Here is a 16,634-nt window from a genome sequence, read left to right on the forward strand (position 1 = left end):
ATCTGAACTAAAAGACAATTTTCCTACACAAAAGAGTGATAAAATTGGTATCTCTGCATCTGTTACACTCTCCCCTACTCTGACTGCTTAGCAAAAATGTTACCAACAGAATCCCTTCTAAAGACTAAACTACACCTTCAGAAAAGTTTTGACATTTCATACAGACAAGTCAAAAGTTTTGATCCAGATCTGTGATGGCCCAAGTGCAGAGACTCCACACCAATCTCCTAAATAGCGCTCAGCCGAATGCTGTTCCCCACAGACCCAAACGTCTTGTGCTTCTTTGGCAGTGACTCTTCAGCCATTTGCCAGACACGTTGCCAGCTCACTGATCCTCACCTTCTGCTTGTGCTGCTGCAGCAAGTTGTCCAGGTTGTGCCTTCGTTTGTAATTAAAGTAGAAGTTTTTACACTGGGCTTCACTCTTCGTTCCAACCATCTTGGCGATAGCCCCCCAGTTACGACCATGTTCCACCAAGCCTGCCGAAACACAAGTACAGACCAATGGGATCTCTTTGAATTAAAGGAAAGGGATTGTGTGGGGTTAAATATTGTGTCTATTAACCTGAAGGAAAAGTGTTAACATTAATGACTTTTATTGCCAAAATAGAGGATTTCAAATTAGAAGATCTACAATACCCAATGCAATGAAGTTACACACCCGGACACTGGAAGGACGGTGGTTTCAATCCAAGTGAAACTCTAGATTACACAGCCTTGTGTGCCGTCAGGACGAATACAGACGTCCTCTGTCATGAGCTGCCTCTACTGGCACATACACACACTGGACCAGTCTCGCAGGACTCTACTGAAGTGCACTGATATCCATATGGACCAATGCCGAGATGTATCGGGGTCGTCTACTGAGAACAGTGTCTATAAGCAGATCACAGGGTCTGCACCGTAACCTGGCAGCAACACAGAGGTAATTAAAAGGGTTGTAAGTTTCTGAAAATCCCTACTTGTTAGAGGGGTCCACTGTTGGATCACAGGGCGTCTTGCTGTCAGGAGCACCAGCAATGAGCCATAATCTGCCAGCAAATGTTTATAGGGAACGATCAGAAGAAAATGTCCCAATGTTTAAATCAGGTTTTTGTGTTAAATTTATTTATTTAAATTTGGCAATTCTCTCTTTTTTCTCTTTTTCTTTTTTAACATAAAATCTGCATTAAAAATTTAGACTAACTTTTTATTGTTTCAGGAAACAACACAAGTAAATTAGTTGCAATGGTCAGATCCCGACCCCATCTCTTGTATTGAAGCATCTATTGAGCATGTGTAAAGGTCATTGTGAAGGGAGGGGGAGCAGGGTCAACTGTGTTATGTTACCTGTCATTGTAATCCTGCCTCTGTTGATAAAGAGCCTTAAAGAGATTGTCCAGCTTTAGGGTACAAGTCTGCAGTGTGAGGATTCTCCGGCACTGGGAGTGACGGGACTGTGACCACAACTATGTGATTTGCATACATGTGGTCACATGCTGACTAGACGCGCGCAGCCTCACCCAATGCAAGTGTATTGAACAAGGCTGTATACATCTAGTCGGGATGTGGCCTGGAGTATGCATATACCTACATACCCACTACTGGTATCGGAGAATCCTCACAGTATGTGCAAATGTGAGGATTCACAAATTTGCAGTCACATAGAGTGATTGCAGACTTGTAGCTCAAGACCGGACAACCACTTTAATGTAATCTGTCCCTGAAAGCACAAGAGGTAGGAGTGTGAAAACTGCAGGATTACCAATATACAGTAGTTTTGTTTTCTTTTTTTAAAGATGATGGGGGAAAAAAAGCCCTCCCCCCCCCAAAAAAAACTTGTAACACAAGTTAAAAAAAATAGGTGATTTTCTGACGACCACTTCTCTTTAAAGGCGCACTTCAAAGAAAACAAGTTCTGAACTATCCATTGGATTGTGGGATTTCCGTTCCAGAGTTTCTCCTGATCACAAGACTGAAGCCAAAAAGAGTTGAATAAAAGAAAAGGCAGGTCACCCTTGTGTCCTCCCGATCAAATGACACTCGTGTTCTCCCGATCATTCGGTCTATGACACAGGTGATGGAGCACAGGGCTGCACTCGGACTAACATCAGGTATCATCTATGTCAGAGTTCCCCAACTCCAGTCCTCAAGGCCCACCAACAGGCCATGTTTTCAGGAATTCCTTAGTATTGCTCCGGTGATAATTGCATCACCTGCACAGACAATAATTCCATCACCTGTATCCTGAAAACATGACCTGTTGGTGGGTCTTGAGGACTGGAGTTGGGGAACACTGGTTTATGTCATAGGCTTGACTGGAGCTGCACAGCACATACATTACCTGCAGCTGCACAATCATCTCTTCCTGGCTGCGTTTTTGCAGTCGGGTGAATTGGAAACAAATCCCCCCATTCTGGTGGGGAGTTTGGGGCCCACTGATGACAGCAATATGATATCTGAGTAATGCAGGGATGGAAAAATGCTCTTGGTGGCTGCTTTCTGCTGTCAACTACGGTAGTTCCCTTTCAACAACTTTTTCTCTTAGGCTAAGTTATGTGTAAAAAAAAAAAAGAAGCTTTCCTTCCCAAACCATTATCAAGCACTATCTCTCCGCCGATGCCTGGTCTCTGCTGTTTTGCCTGCAGCGGTGATGTCAAGTTGATAGCGCTGCAACCAATCATTGAACTCTACCAATGTAGACTGCATGAGCTTGCTGAGCACAGAGATTGGCTGCAGCTTTGTTGACGTGACATCACCACTGCAGCCATAACAGAAAAAGACACAGGCTGGGATAGAGGCGACAACACTGCGCTGACCTGGAGAGGGTACGTAAAGCTCGGGGATTTTTCATTGTTTTTTTTTTTATACATGAATGGAGAAAACAGCTTTAATAAATGATTGCCCTGACGAACACCAGCCCAAACATTAACCCCTTTAGGAAGATCGGGCACGACACGATCAATGACAGGGATGCCAGGGCTCCTCTGCATGTATACGGTGAATGGAAATACACAATCTGGTATAGAGATACACACCAGGCTCCAAACATAGCAAATACCACCTTCCAATGATAGAGGGTTAGTAGAATACATGCAAGTCATAAATTATATTAGGAAACCAGCAACACATATTATTATTTCATTGCCACACAAGGCTTAGGCCTTGCCAAGAAAGCCGCACAACACCGGAAAATTGTAGAATATGAAGACACCATAAATCGATGGTCTACTGAAGCGGGAGAGTCACATCATGTGATTGTAACCGCTACACCGCATGGCACAGACATCATGTGCTATACCAATCTGATTGTAACCGCTACACCGCATGGCACAGACATCATGTGCTATACCAATCTGATTGTAACCGCTACACCGCATGGCACAGACATCATGTGCTATACCAATCTGATTCGGATGGAATAACATCATGTGCCATACAAGTCTGACTGCAACTGCTACACCGGATGGCGGAAACATCATATGCCATACAAATCTGATTGTAATCGCTACACCGGGTGGCGGAGACATCATGTACCATACAAATCTGATTGTAACCACTACACCAGATGGCACAGACATCATGTACCATACGAATTTGATTGTAATCGCTACACCAGATGGCGGGGGCATCATGTGCCATACAAATCTGATTGTAACCACTACACCGGGTGGCGGAGACATCATGTACCATACAAATCTGATTGTAACCACTACACCAGATGGCACAGACATCATGTACCATACAAATCTGATTGTAACCACTACACCAGATGGCACAGACATCATGTACCATACGAATTTGATTGTAATCGCTACACCAGATGGCGGGGGCATCATGTGCCATACAAATCTGATTGTAACCACTACACCAGATGGCACAGACATCATGTGCTATACCAATGTGATTCGGATGGCGGAAACATCATGTGCCATACAAATCTGATTGTAATCACTACACCGGATGGCGGAGACATCATGTGCTGTACAAGTCTGATTGCAACTGCTACACCGGATGGCGGAGACATCATGTACTATAAAAATCTGATTGTAATCGCTATACCGGATGGCGGAGACATCATGTGCCATATAAATTTGATTCAGATAGCAGAAACATCATGTGCCATACAAATCTGATTGCAACTGCTACACCGGATGGCAGGGATTATATGGCTGAAATGGGATGTGTATGTGACCCAATGCCAACTGATGGGGAACGGCTGTCGAGAATCATACAACAGCCACTGTTGGCCCCAGCTGCTCCTACGTCCGGCATTACAGGCCCACCGATGCTCACTAGAACACAGTTGTGGGGTAAAACGGCTTTCTTCCTGCAGTCAAAATGATGGAGCCCAACATCTGAGACTTTTTGACAGTATCCAAAAGGTTGCATTAAAAAAAGAAGAAAAAAAAATGTAAATCACGAATTTTGGCTGAGCCGAGTTTTCATTGCAGAGGCTTCGGCTGGTAAATGTCTTCCAGAGTCACACAGGCTGTCAGATTCTTTCCTTCCTGCTCAGTTCACCTGAAATGAACTAAAGCCATGTGTCAAGCTGTGCCAAAACTCTGCGCTGCCCCGCTAATCATATTGTGTGGCTGTATTAGCAAAGGATTATAGAGTCACCCAAGGTAAAGACTTTTTGCCTTCTTCATGGAGGTCATAGACGCCAGGAGCCTTTTTTTGCCATCCAGTACCTCCCTTTTTAACACCCAAAAATGACCTTAGGTGCAAGAAAATCACACTGTGAAGTGCAGATGAAAAGCATGCATGCACACAAACACATGCAAATCAATCACAATGTACAGAGGCCATTATAAAAAGAAGTTGTCAGGATGCAATAAGTGAATAAAAATCCAAGCCCATTGCTGTTACGTATATATAGTGCATGTCACGACGATAAATAAAAGATAATAATTCCTTTTTTTTTTCTTTTTTTAATTATCATAAAAAGCAAAATCGCTCTCGGGTCATGTAAATCAGAAATAGTCAGTGTAACTGAAGCTGCAAAATAAAAACTATGTGTCCGAGTACATCACTGCACAATGCCAAGATGAGACAAGAGGGAAAAAAGCCTGGACCAGAATCCGAACTTCTTCAGCACAGAGATCAGGAATTATTATTTTATTTTTTACATCCTTGGAAATCGAAATTTAATAAATTATGCTTTACTCTATTACTGAAATTGGGGAAAACCGGCATCTTCAGCAGCCTCAAGTCATTGCTATTAATGATTTAGAACACAAGCTCCTAAGTGTCATAAATGCATTTTTGAATATTAATACATATTTTTGGGGTGCTGCACTTTGGAAGAAGCCCCCCTTTAAAGGGGTTCATCTACTTCCACTTAAAAGGACAGAGTACAGGGCCACAATCAGATTCACAGCACAACCGGTAGCACTATGGCTATGTTCACACGTTGCATTTTTGCTATGTTTTTTTCCTGCTGGCAATACTTCCTCTCTCAGCAGTAAAGAAGCGGCTTCAAAAAAGCAGGTTTTTCTGCGTTTTTATTGTCTCTTGTGCACGCTGATAAAGTTTATGCCCCCCCAAAAAAAAATAGCAAAACCGATACCTGCATTTTTTGCTGTGTTTTTGCACTTTCTTGTTGTTTCTATGGCTGAAAAAAAATGCTGCAAAAACGCTGAAAAAAGTGACATGCTGTAGCTTGCAAAAACGCAGCAATTTTCCCAAATCAGTCAGATAAAAAAAAACAAACAAACCACAATGTGTGTGCATGAGATTTCTAAAATCTCACTATGTTTTCTGGTCCGGTAAAATGCAGCTTAAAATTTGCATAAAAAGCGCAACGTGTGAACACAGCCTAATTGTGACCATGTGACCTGCTTTTTGCCAATGTAGAAAGGACTTGGGGATCACTACAGTCTGCAAGAATTAGGGGATGCTGAACAGCCACATAGCCACATATAGCAATACAAAGCAACGTCTAAGAGCAAACAAATGCCACAACTACATCAAAACAACACACAAGACAAAAAACTCTACTAGGTCAGCAGCGTCTACATCTCGCCGGAGAAATCCACAGAAGCCAAACTTGAAAGCATTACCTTTTTTAGCAATTTCCATTTCTTCTTCAGTCCAACGGGAGGTCTCCACGGTCTCGGCAGAAGCTGAAAGCACAATACAGCAAATCCCATCAAAAAGAAAGACCTGGATTTGCATTACGAGCACCAATCCTACAAAGCCCACACACAGTTATCCATCTACGTGCAGGCTTCCTCCGCAAAAGCCATTTGAGGGGAAAGAGAGGCTTGAGATGAAGGAGGCAGTCGCTCCTGATTTTGACAAGAGGACTTGTGACAAGCTAGCGGGCAATGTACTAACCACTGAAAACCTCAGCTTCACAATGACTGATGAACTGAAAGTATGCCCCAAAACACATCCATGCAGAGTAGTAACACCGCAGAATGAATGCAAAAGGGAAGAAAAAAGCAAAACAGCAAGCCAGTGCCTCATACACCAAACCAGAAAGGGCAACCGGCAAAAATACTACAAAATATCATATCCACCACAAAAAAGACCATCTCCTATGCAAAGAAAAAACTGCACAAACGAATAATAAAAACATGGCTACGAATGTGGCTATAGGGGGCGCTAATGGGGAAACCACCGGATCAAGTGATGCAGGATACTGTGCTACTAGAAACCTGATGGGTCCTGACAAGTATGGTAACGTCCCAACCAAAAAAAACAATACCAAGGACAAAACGCCACGGTTAAAAAATCATCTGTGAACTCGAGGCCGTTCTACAACGTACACGACAAACTGAAACAAAAAGCACAAGAGTACAAAGCACAACACTCGTACAGACACCCACGTAGGTGATGATGTCCCCACATCTACGTACTACACGTCAAAGGGTTGTATTGCAAATTTAAGGTCGTGAAATGGCACAAATATAAAGCAGAAAACACGGGGTTAATGTACAAGATCTACTGCAGAGAAACATAGTAAGAAAATGGACCAGATTCCCAAAGCAACCAGAGAAATGTTATGGTGCGGAGGTAAGGGATTGCTGAGACTTATGGCTCCGCACATGCCGGGATGCCCTATGTCCTTACCCCCAGTACATATTAGGCGAAAACATCACATATCAATGGAAGATATAAAAAAATAAAAATCCCAAACTCAGATGTAAATGCGGTTTTAATGACTACAACTTGTAGCAATGGAAGCTCCAAATGACATCGCCTCCTACCTGCACCCATGGACAAACGAACAGGTTTCCCTGTTTCCTGTTACTAAGGAAAATTATATTAAAGAAAAAATAATACTGACTTTGCGGGTCACATCCGGCCCTTTGGCTGTTCTTATCCGGCCCCCTCCCCACCTCCATCCCAATTTCACTGGTATCTGCCTCCTCCGTCCTCCACCATCCAGCCTGTAGGACTGAGTGTCTCGGCGCAGCAGGCACGATGGCGTCAGTAGATCACACCATGTGGAGGACATAATAATGTGTTGGGGGGCTGTGAAGGTCATCATATGGAGTTGGGGGTTCACCCCGTATACTATGTTGGGGACTGTGGGGGATAATATTCTGAGGTGGGCTGTGTGTGTGTGGGGGTAGGAAGGGGGTATCATACCATGAGGGGGACATCATAATGTGTTGAGGGACTGTGAGAGCCATCATACAGAGTTGGGTGTTGTGGGGCGATTATACCATGTTGGGGACTGGGAGGGGGTCATACTCTGAGGGTCATCATTCTGTGTTTGTGAGCTGTGCTAGCTAATACTGTGGGGGTCATCATTCTGTATTTGGGGGTGCTGTGGGGGCCCATCATATTGTGTTGCGGGTTATGAGGGTCATCATTCTGTGTTTAAGGGCTGTGGGGGATCATAGTGCGTGGGGGACCAGAGCAACCATCATACTGTGTATAGGGGATTGCAGGGGGCCATCATACTGTGTGGGCTGATGATACTGTGTTGAGGGATCATACTTATCATCACTGTGTATATAAGGAGCAGTAGGTGATCATACTCTGTGGGTGACATCTTGCGTATTGGATCATACTGTCATTATACTATGTAGGGAGCTGTTTTTGGGGGGAGCTGAATATCATAGTACCATGGCTGAATAACAGGAGCAGTATGATTTACAGCTGTTTTTTTTATAAACTATAAAAAACAGTAAATTATATTGTTTTGATCAGCTCAATAAAAAGCAATACAATTATTATAAAGTACTAAATTAATGTTAACGTTGAAAAGAATTAAAAAGGTTTTCCCATGAACGAAAGTTCATTTTAATCAATAGATCTTGGAATAATAATAATTTACACAATTGGATGTGATTAAATAAAATGTTCCTGTGCTGAGATAATCTTATAAATGTGCCCCTGCTGTGTACTGTGTAATGACTGTGTCTGACCGTACAGGAACATGGTCTGATCATACCACATCTCCTGGGCAGGGGAGGAAGCAAAAGAGTATACAGACATTACAGCAGGAACTATTGATTAAAATTAACTTTTGTTCGTGGGAAAACCCCTTTAATTTCAACATAATGGTTCAGCCCTGCGCAATAGTCCCAGTCTCTCACATGGCCCCTCGAGAAAATGAATTGCCCACCCCTGATATAGGGGAATAGTCACCCACTCAATCGGTGAGGGTCCCTGTGGTCAGATCTGCAAGATCAGTAAGTAATCACCTATCCATGGGATTTGTTTTAAGTAGACAAATCCTTTAAAGAGTATGTTAAGAATTAAAAAAAAACAGGGCTTCTTCCTTTTGGCACATCTGTTTGATGTGTGTATGATATTGCATCACTAAGGCAGTTAATAGTGTAGAAGTACAACATATAGCCGTTACACAGGAATGTATATTAAGAGGACAGATTTCCCCTAAATAAACAGTGTGATCACACCCTCACACATGGTAGTGCACAATCACTTATTACAGTGCATGGCAAAGAATAGGGAGGAAAACCTCTGGACATTGAAGACACCGAACAGAAACATTCCCTAAGTTACATAGCACACTTTCTAAAAACCCACAGAACAAACAAATAGCAACAATAATTCCAGCACGTTTATTGGCAGGAGGAGAGAAGGGGAAGACTGAGCGATCCCCAGTGCAATGCCCTAATGTTATATAATCCATCATTATCCTATATATGCACTGGTTTTGGATGAAGGGGGAAGCATTTATAAAATATACACCACACGTTCTCACCTGCCACCAAAACCTAGCAGTAGGTACATAGTGTCTTTTTCTTGTAAAAGTGATTTTCACATAGATTTAGACTGAATGTGTATAGTATTATGTACACAGCCACTTTCTGTGCCCCAAATTAAGCGTTTTTGCATTACCCTGCGGTCCTGGTCACAGGATGACATTTCACTTCACATTACCAAAGCTATCCCATTCATTTAGAAAAGAAAATTTTCTTTCAGTGGCAGTTCCACAATGATTGTAATCGTCATCTTGTTTAGAGATGGGAAAGCATCTACAGTCTCCGGGAGAGCAGAGAAAACAGGCTATAAAAATGAGGAAAGCGAATGACAAGGAAATAGGTGCAGGATAGAAGTTGTGCTGATATATGAGCTAATGAAGACAGTCGCACACTGGATACACACCGAGCTCACACCCAGCCTATATTACTCGAAGAGACACTCCCACAAGAGAAAAATCTGAAACTTGGATGAGGCTGAAAACAGAATATGGATCTAAAAGTGAACGAAGATATTAAATACAAGATGCTTGAAATGACTAAACAAATCAAAGAATAAAAAAATTAAGCACACCAGCATTTATCCTATTTGTAACCAAGTCTGAATAGGCCTTAATGACCAACCATTTTTTTCTTTCATTTTTGCCTCTCCTCTTTGCAGCAAGCCATATTTTTTTTTCTGATGTGATTGAGGAGGCTTTGATTTACATGCAGGACAAAATGACTTTTCACTACAGCTTTTGCATAAATCTAAATTATGTAATTTTTACATATTTTTTATGATATATAGAAATGCTATTTTTGGTTTTGTTTAGATTTCTAGCTGTTCACATTTCACACTGAATCACTTGTTGAATAAATTCTCTAGGTTATTGCAGCCGATTGGATACCTAATAAGTGTAGTTTTTTTTGTGTGTAATGAAAAAAAATAGGATTTTTTTCATAATTAGTTTTGTGGAAAAAATACTTGCAAATAAGTATGCCTTCAAAAAATAGAAATGTTAATGGGTTTATTTTTATCAATAAACAAAATGCAAAGTCGATGAACAAAAAAAACAAGTCTAAATCAACTCAACATTTTCTGTAACCACCAGTTTTTGAAGTACCTTGGAAGGGAGGTTGTTCCAAACATCTTGGAGAACTAACTGCAGATCTTCTGTGGATGCAGCCTTGTGCAAATCCTTGTTTCTTCATGTGATCCCATATAGACTCAATATATGATATCAGGGCTCATGTAACTTCCCTGCAGAGTTCCTTCAAAAAACTATGTACAAGCATACGTAGAAGAATTGAAGCTGTTTTGAAGAAAAATGGTGGTCATACTGAATACTGATTTGATTTAGATTTCTCGCTTTTTTTTGTCATTCACTTTGCATTTTGTTAATTGATCAAATAAACTATTAACACTTCTATTTTTGAAAGCATTCTTACTTTGTGGCATTTTTTTTTTCACACTTGCCTAAAACTTTTTTTCTTTATTGCTCATTTTTTCCACTGTAACAGGGGTTATCCATAAGAGCCTAGTTACAGGGGAAATCAGCCCATTAAAGTGACACAAGTGACTGGAGGAGCTGAAGTGGAACCGGTAGGACCCAGCAGCACTGATATGCCGGCAGAGATCTGATGATTAGGTCATCGCCAGGTCCTACAGAAGCATCGGCATATTCACTGCGCAGTGCTCACTGAGTGCTATTAGGCTAGCAAAGGAGAAAAGAGAACCTGTGGGAAAAAAAATGCTTGTCTTCTTCCCAGGGTCCCGGTAGTATCTGATAGCCAAGGACAGGACCTGCTCCTGCTAGATTGCAGGATTAGGAGATTTAACCTCTGGCCATAAATTTACAATGGAGTGGGGTTAAGTCTCAGAACCAATAAATTGTAAATATAGGACACTTGATTGTTATTGGGTTAAAAATAAAGGATAATTCAGTAAAAAGAAAAATTCCCCTAATTCCTTCTAATTAGTGTAGTAACACTAAGCGATCGCTGGCTTCTCCAGTATGCAGCACCGCTCAAGTCCTCTCCTGGCCCACATGACCACTCTTCAGTTTTGACGTCTGTGTGGAGCAATACTTCATTCCCAGAATAAATCTATGAGAACCAAAAGAAGGCTCTACAGACTTACACTGACAAAGCGACTCCTGCTCCACTCACCTACCCAAGTGTGAGCTGGTTAGTCTGAATTCAGGTCAGCTGAAGAGGACAGACCGGAGCGACGGTGGAAACCTTGGAGGATGAAGATTGCTAAGTATTTTTATACACTTACACTACATTGCAGACATAATTAGGACAGAAAAACTTTTGTTGAGACATCATCTCTAATGAAGTAGACCGGAGTGCTGACTATCCTACATGCCTTGAGGTCATTATATTGGAATAAGGCTATGTTCCCACGATGAGCTTTTGGTAAGTTTTTGATGTTGCAGATTTTCGGCACTATTTCTACACCCATTAAGTAAAAGAGGTTACTTGCATTTTTTCGCCCAAAAAAAAATTCATTGTGGGAACGTAGCCTAAAATGACAAAACTGCTCAGCATTGCCGAATCATCTCTAAGCCCAGAACAGGAGGGCGAGGAATCATAAACCTGGATTTACGTAAAGTATATGGAAACATGAAAGGTTTTGACGTGACACACCAGAAACGGACTCTATATAAAATAACCCACTGAAGACAAGTTTGCTAAATTACGAATAATTCAATACTCCATTTATTAGTCCCCGGTTCTTTACAGAAGGACTCCTAGTTTTTGTTTTTCTATAAGCTCAAACCCTAGAGGACTACTGTGCCGCACACGGCATTTTCCTTATGTACAATGTACTTATTGACTTCAATGTAGCTTAATCTCTCGTTTTCTTCCCTTCAGTCCTCGCATAGCTTTTTATTAGTCTATACTCTGTTATATATCCCGTGATGCATCAGACTGCCAGGTAGAGCCAGGACCATTATTGTCTGCTGTAGAGACAATTATCCTTCTCTCGATATTTTCCTAAATAAGCTAATAGCTTCTAAGCATACAGTTTTAATGTAGGAGATCACAGTTCAGCCCTCTAGTTATGAGAATTGAGCTGTGTAGTCATCATCATCATCATTGATAGAAAAATCTGTCTCTCATGTGAAGAACTTCAGAGATACAGTCTATGCAATTTCATCATAAAGGCAGTTCTAATGACTGATCTGGTGACGCCCTCTGGAGGTCATGAAGCCATGAAATGCTCAGGGGGATCATCATGAGATCACATGACTTAACTGAAGAAAAGTATACCAGAAATTTACAAATAGAAAGCAAACAATTATATAATGTGATACTAGCCAAATTACCTAGTTTTCATTAACTTTTTTCCCCCCAAAATGTGTGTCAGAAAAAGTGATGTATAAATGGAGCATGGGCTGTAAGCCGGCTTTGCATGTCCATATTTCACGGTCAATTCTGAACTGGCTGCAGGTCTTCTGGACCATGAAATGTGGACGTGCGAAGACTAGAGAAAAGTTATACGCGCCACAAATTATTGTCAGGTTTTGGTAGTTTCTGAGTAACTAAGGTAATCATTGCACATTGTGAATGAAGAAGAAAATGATTGCCTATTTGTGTTTATTTTCATCAATCATACCACAATGAAAACAATTGTTCTAGTCTCACAGCAAAAATGTACACAGTCACTTCTGCGGAAAGCCCAGCTCACGTGACCTACAGCAAACTCTGCTACTCACTATCCGGCTGGGAGGATCGTGCTGATTAACAGATCCACAACCACCATTTTTCAAGCCGACATCAATGTTGTAGTTTCAAAAATTGTGGCATTTGATACATGACTTGCTGCCCCGTCACACTGCACGTGCATAATGTTTGGCGTAATGACACTTCACAGGAAAGCTGAAAATGGTGCAAAATAAGAAATGACCATGTATTCTTTTACCCAGAAAGTCAGTGCAATAAGCTTAGAAATGGAGAAGTGAGCAGCACACCAACATGTCAGACATGTGATTGAATCAAACCAACCAGAACAAACAAATTTCAATAAGATCGATCAGTTCTGGCTGCCAAATAGATCTACTCTATCTAATGCAGGCTGATATTTTGCCTTTTTGAGCTGAAAACCACCAAAGTATTGTATGTTTTTTAGAAGATTACTCACTTTGCTCTTGTGCAGGTGTTGGAGGTGGTGGAGGTTCCTCTGGTGGAGTAGGCACAGGTGCAGGTGGAGCAGGAGGAGTAGCAGCCTCGCCCGATGTTGGTGCAACAGCAGCGGCAGCATTAGCAGCTTCATTAGCCATTGACCTAGTTATCCTCCCCTTCCTTCGGCCTTGGCTGTTTGCAGTTTTACGTCCCTTTGGAGTGGATTGTTCCCTTTCTTCATTGTCTTCTACTGCAATCTCAATTTTGTCTTTGGCATTTTCCCTAAAAATTATCAGTGAAACAAGCAAATGACGTCACTGCAGTCAGATCCACAAATATATGTAACATATATAATATATATAATTTTGGGCCAAATAAATGTAGTTGTCCAACATTTCAGTTTACTTTCCGAATTAATTCCACAGCGTTGCCAAAATCTGTGTCTTGTGGGACCACAGGGACAGGGCCCTTAAGCCACAAAAACATTAGACTAACCTTGGCTGAACTCGCTGATATCGACTGGACAGTTTTAAAGGGAATCTACCAGTAGAATCAACTGTCCTAAGCCATATATATGGGCACGCAGGTCATAGGAAGCTGAATAAAATGATACCTTGATATCTGTGATCTGATGTTTTATTCCAGAGAAATCCACGTTTTTCATATATGTAAAGGAGCTGTTAAGATCTATGGACTGGACATAGATCTCCCTGAGAATCTGCCTCCAGAGATTATTTTAATTGAAAAGGGGCAATTACCAGTGTGAGACATGTAATGACTGACAGTCTGCTCTGATCTATTGTAGATGTCTCACACTGGTATCGCCTCCTTTCCTTTAAAATAATCTCTGGAGGCAGATTCTCAGGGAGATCCATGTCCCGCCCATAGATCTTAACAGCTCATTTACATATTAAGACAAACATGGATTTCTCTGGAATAAAACATGGGATCACAGATATCAAGGTATCATTTTATTCAGCTTCCTATGACCTGCGTACCCATATAGACGGCTTGAGGCAGATGTGAATGACACTCTGTTGGAGCCTGAATTCTGCCTGGTCATCCCACAAATTAAAAACAGAATTGCACAAAAAGATTATAAGGACCCTGGCTACGTCAGCGACTCGTCTGTGGCCACTAGACCAGAGCCCGGCATACCTCGTGTTACCTGTCACATTCCCAGAGCCTTTTCTGAATTGTAGGCCCAGCGTAAAGTAATCATTGCGGAGTGACACATGCATGACGACACCCCGGGCCAACTAGTCCGAAGAGGCATTGGTGATGATGACAAGTAGGAGGCTGTGGTCTGGTGGCCATGCCCTGCCGGCATGCAAATCTTTCTGCTCAACTCTAATGAAAAACAAGCATTCATTTTAACCTGTCACATTAAAAACGCAGTCCAATCTACAGGCAGCATGTTATAGAGCAGTGCCGTGCTGTCGCATGAGAGGTGGTCTACATGGGGGTCTGAAAGTCCTCACATGCATGTCTGATGGAGACCAAATGTTGAAGCTGGGCACAGAACCCATCAGACAGAATGTACAGAATGACACAGGACGCTGACAAGCAACATAAAATCTCTGCTACCTGCACAGTAAAACGGAGCTGGATGAGTACATATCTGTATCTAGAGCTTTTTTTCTTCTTTTTGCATCATTTAAGGGGGAAGCAATGGTGTCATGTAGTGGACAGGACAGCCTCTTTAAGAGCGAGGGTCTTACTTACTGATTAACACACTTACCATGTATAAACATGCATACAGAGCAAACTATCAATCATTTATTGAAAGGACCGCCCACTGGACTCATATGACCTGAATTATATCAATGTGTTTAGCTTCATTCACCTTCTCCATTACTTGCTGTCCACAAGTGGACAGCATCTTCAATATGTCCGGTATGCACATAAAGTGATTTGCATGAGCCTTGACTAATAACCTTCGTTATGGCCTTTGGTTAGCAAAATTGGAGAAAAGCTTTATAAAAGCCCTTTTTTACATTACAGCCGGGGTTAGAGGTTTCCTGCCCCTTTGTTGGCACGGGAAACTCGACAAACACCATAAACCCTAATGGGCTTGTACAGCGACAAAGAGCAAGTACATCTGTGTTTGATGCAGTATGGAAAATGAAGAATGGTAGAGTTGGAGGGGTCCTCCAGGGTCATCTGGTCCGACGCCCTGCTCAATGCAGGAGTAACCAAACCTTCTCAGACAGATGGTTTAATGTCGCACAGAACGTAATATTCAACCACCAACGAGTAGGCTGTGACATGATCGCAGAGGCAAGAAGAGGACATCACAAGGAAAAATGGCAGAAAAATATAACTACTCACTTAAACTCCTCCTTTTCTTCCTTCTCCTCCTCATCTCGTCGCTCCTCTTCTTTTTTCTCTCTTTTTTCAGATTTCTCCTCTTCTATTTTGTCAATTTCCTTTTCTTCTTGGGAAGGGCGTGTAATCTGTTGCTATAAGGGAAGAAAGGAAATGGCAGAAATATTACTCAGTTTCATTAATGCACAAGGGAGGTACTGCCAACTATGTAAAGCTTAATATTGCCCCCATCCAAGATAATCATGAGTAGGGGCAGAGACCTCAATTCCAACAATGTATCACTTACTGGGCTTCTTGCTGTGGTTTTGATAAATCTCTTATCTGCTGCAGCTCTGCTAGTCTTCTCATTGATGAGCTCTTGCTATATAGTCCTTGATATTCATGAGCTCTGGGTATTCTTGCCCTATCCCACCAACACTGATTGACAGCTGTCTAAGCACAGTGTAGGTAGAAAGCGGTCAATCAATGGCAGGGTTACACAGAGCTCAGCACTGAGGAGGCTTATTTGCTGCAGGTCTGCTAGTCCTCTCATTGATGAACTCTTGCTATGTAGTCCATGATATTCAAGAGGTCAGCATTGAGAAGACTTATCTGCTACATGTCTGCTAAATAGAGATATAGTCAAAACTACAGCAGAAAGTCCAGCAAGGGACCCATAGCTGGAATCAGGGTCTTTGTCACCAATGTTTATGCTTCCCAATTGTAGGGCAGAACAAAATAGGGACAAATTCTCATTAAAAAGGACATTTACATCTACAATAGGTACATCTCACATACAATAGGTGTGGACTGTATACTCGTGTTCGGCTAACTACTATTCCTCCCGACCTCCTGGGCTGAGGAGAAGAGAGCAAGACACTGCCAGACACCTTTGTGGTGGCTTATGTCCATTGAGAAAAAGGGGGATGTTAAGATTCAACATGATTGATCCTTTTCTTTACAGACACAGGCAAAACCAAGTCATCTGAATACCTATTAGGTATTGGACATTCCTACTTCTAGTCTAATGCAAGGGACGACCTTAAAG

At 41.8% G+C, this 16,634-nt stretch overlaps 1 protein-coding gene across 8 annotated transcripts in view; it reads right to left on the bottom strand.

Moving 5' to 3' along the window:
* NCOR1 (nuclear receptor corepressor 1) overlaps positions 1 to 16,634 on the bottom strand; it is a 161,358-nt gene that overhangs the window by 45,640 nt on the left and 99,084 nt on the right. For 6 of the 8 annotated variants that reach the window (XM_073668000.1, XM_073668007.1, XM_073668002.1 and 3 more), the window contains exons 15-18: positions 15,611 to 15,741; positions 13,299 to 13,561; positions 6,044 to 6,106; positions 340 to 479 (exon numbers count right to left, since the gene is read on the bottom strand). In XM_073668000.1, coding sequence (XP_073524101.1) covers positions 340 to 479; positions 6,044 to 6,106; positions 13,299 to 13,561; positions 15,611 to 15,741 — 597 coding nt within the window. The remainder of the gene's footprint in view (positions 1 to 339; positions 480 to 6,043; positions 6,107 to 13,298; positions 13,562 to 15,610; positions 15,742 to 16,634) is intronic. The other 2 variants (XM_073668005.1, XM_073668003.1) reach the window with 1 other exon arrangement.

This window comes from Phyllobates terribilis, unplaced genomic scaffold, assembly GCF_046119375.1.
Source record: "Phyllobates terribilis strain yellow unplaced genomic scaffold, ASM4611937v1 Scaffold_2__4_contigs__length_985480577, whole genome shotgun sequence".
NCBI classification, from domain to species: Eukaryota; Metazoa; Chordata; class Amphibia; order Anura; family Dendrobatidae; genus Phyllobates; species Phyllobates terribilis.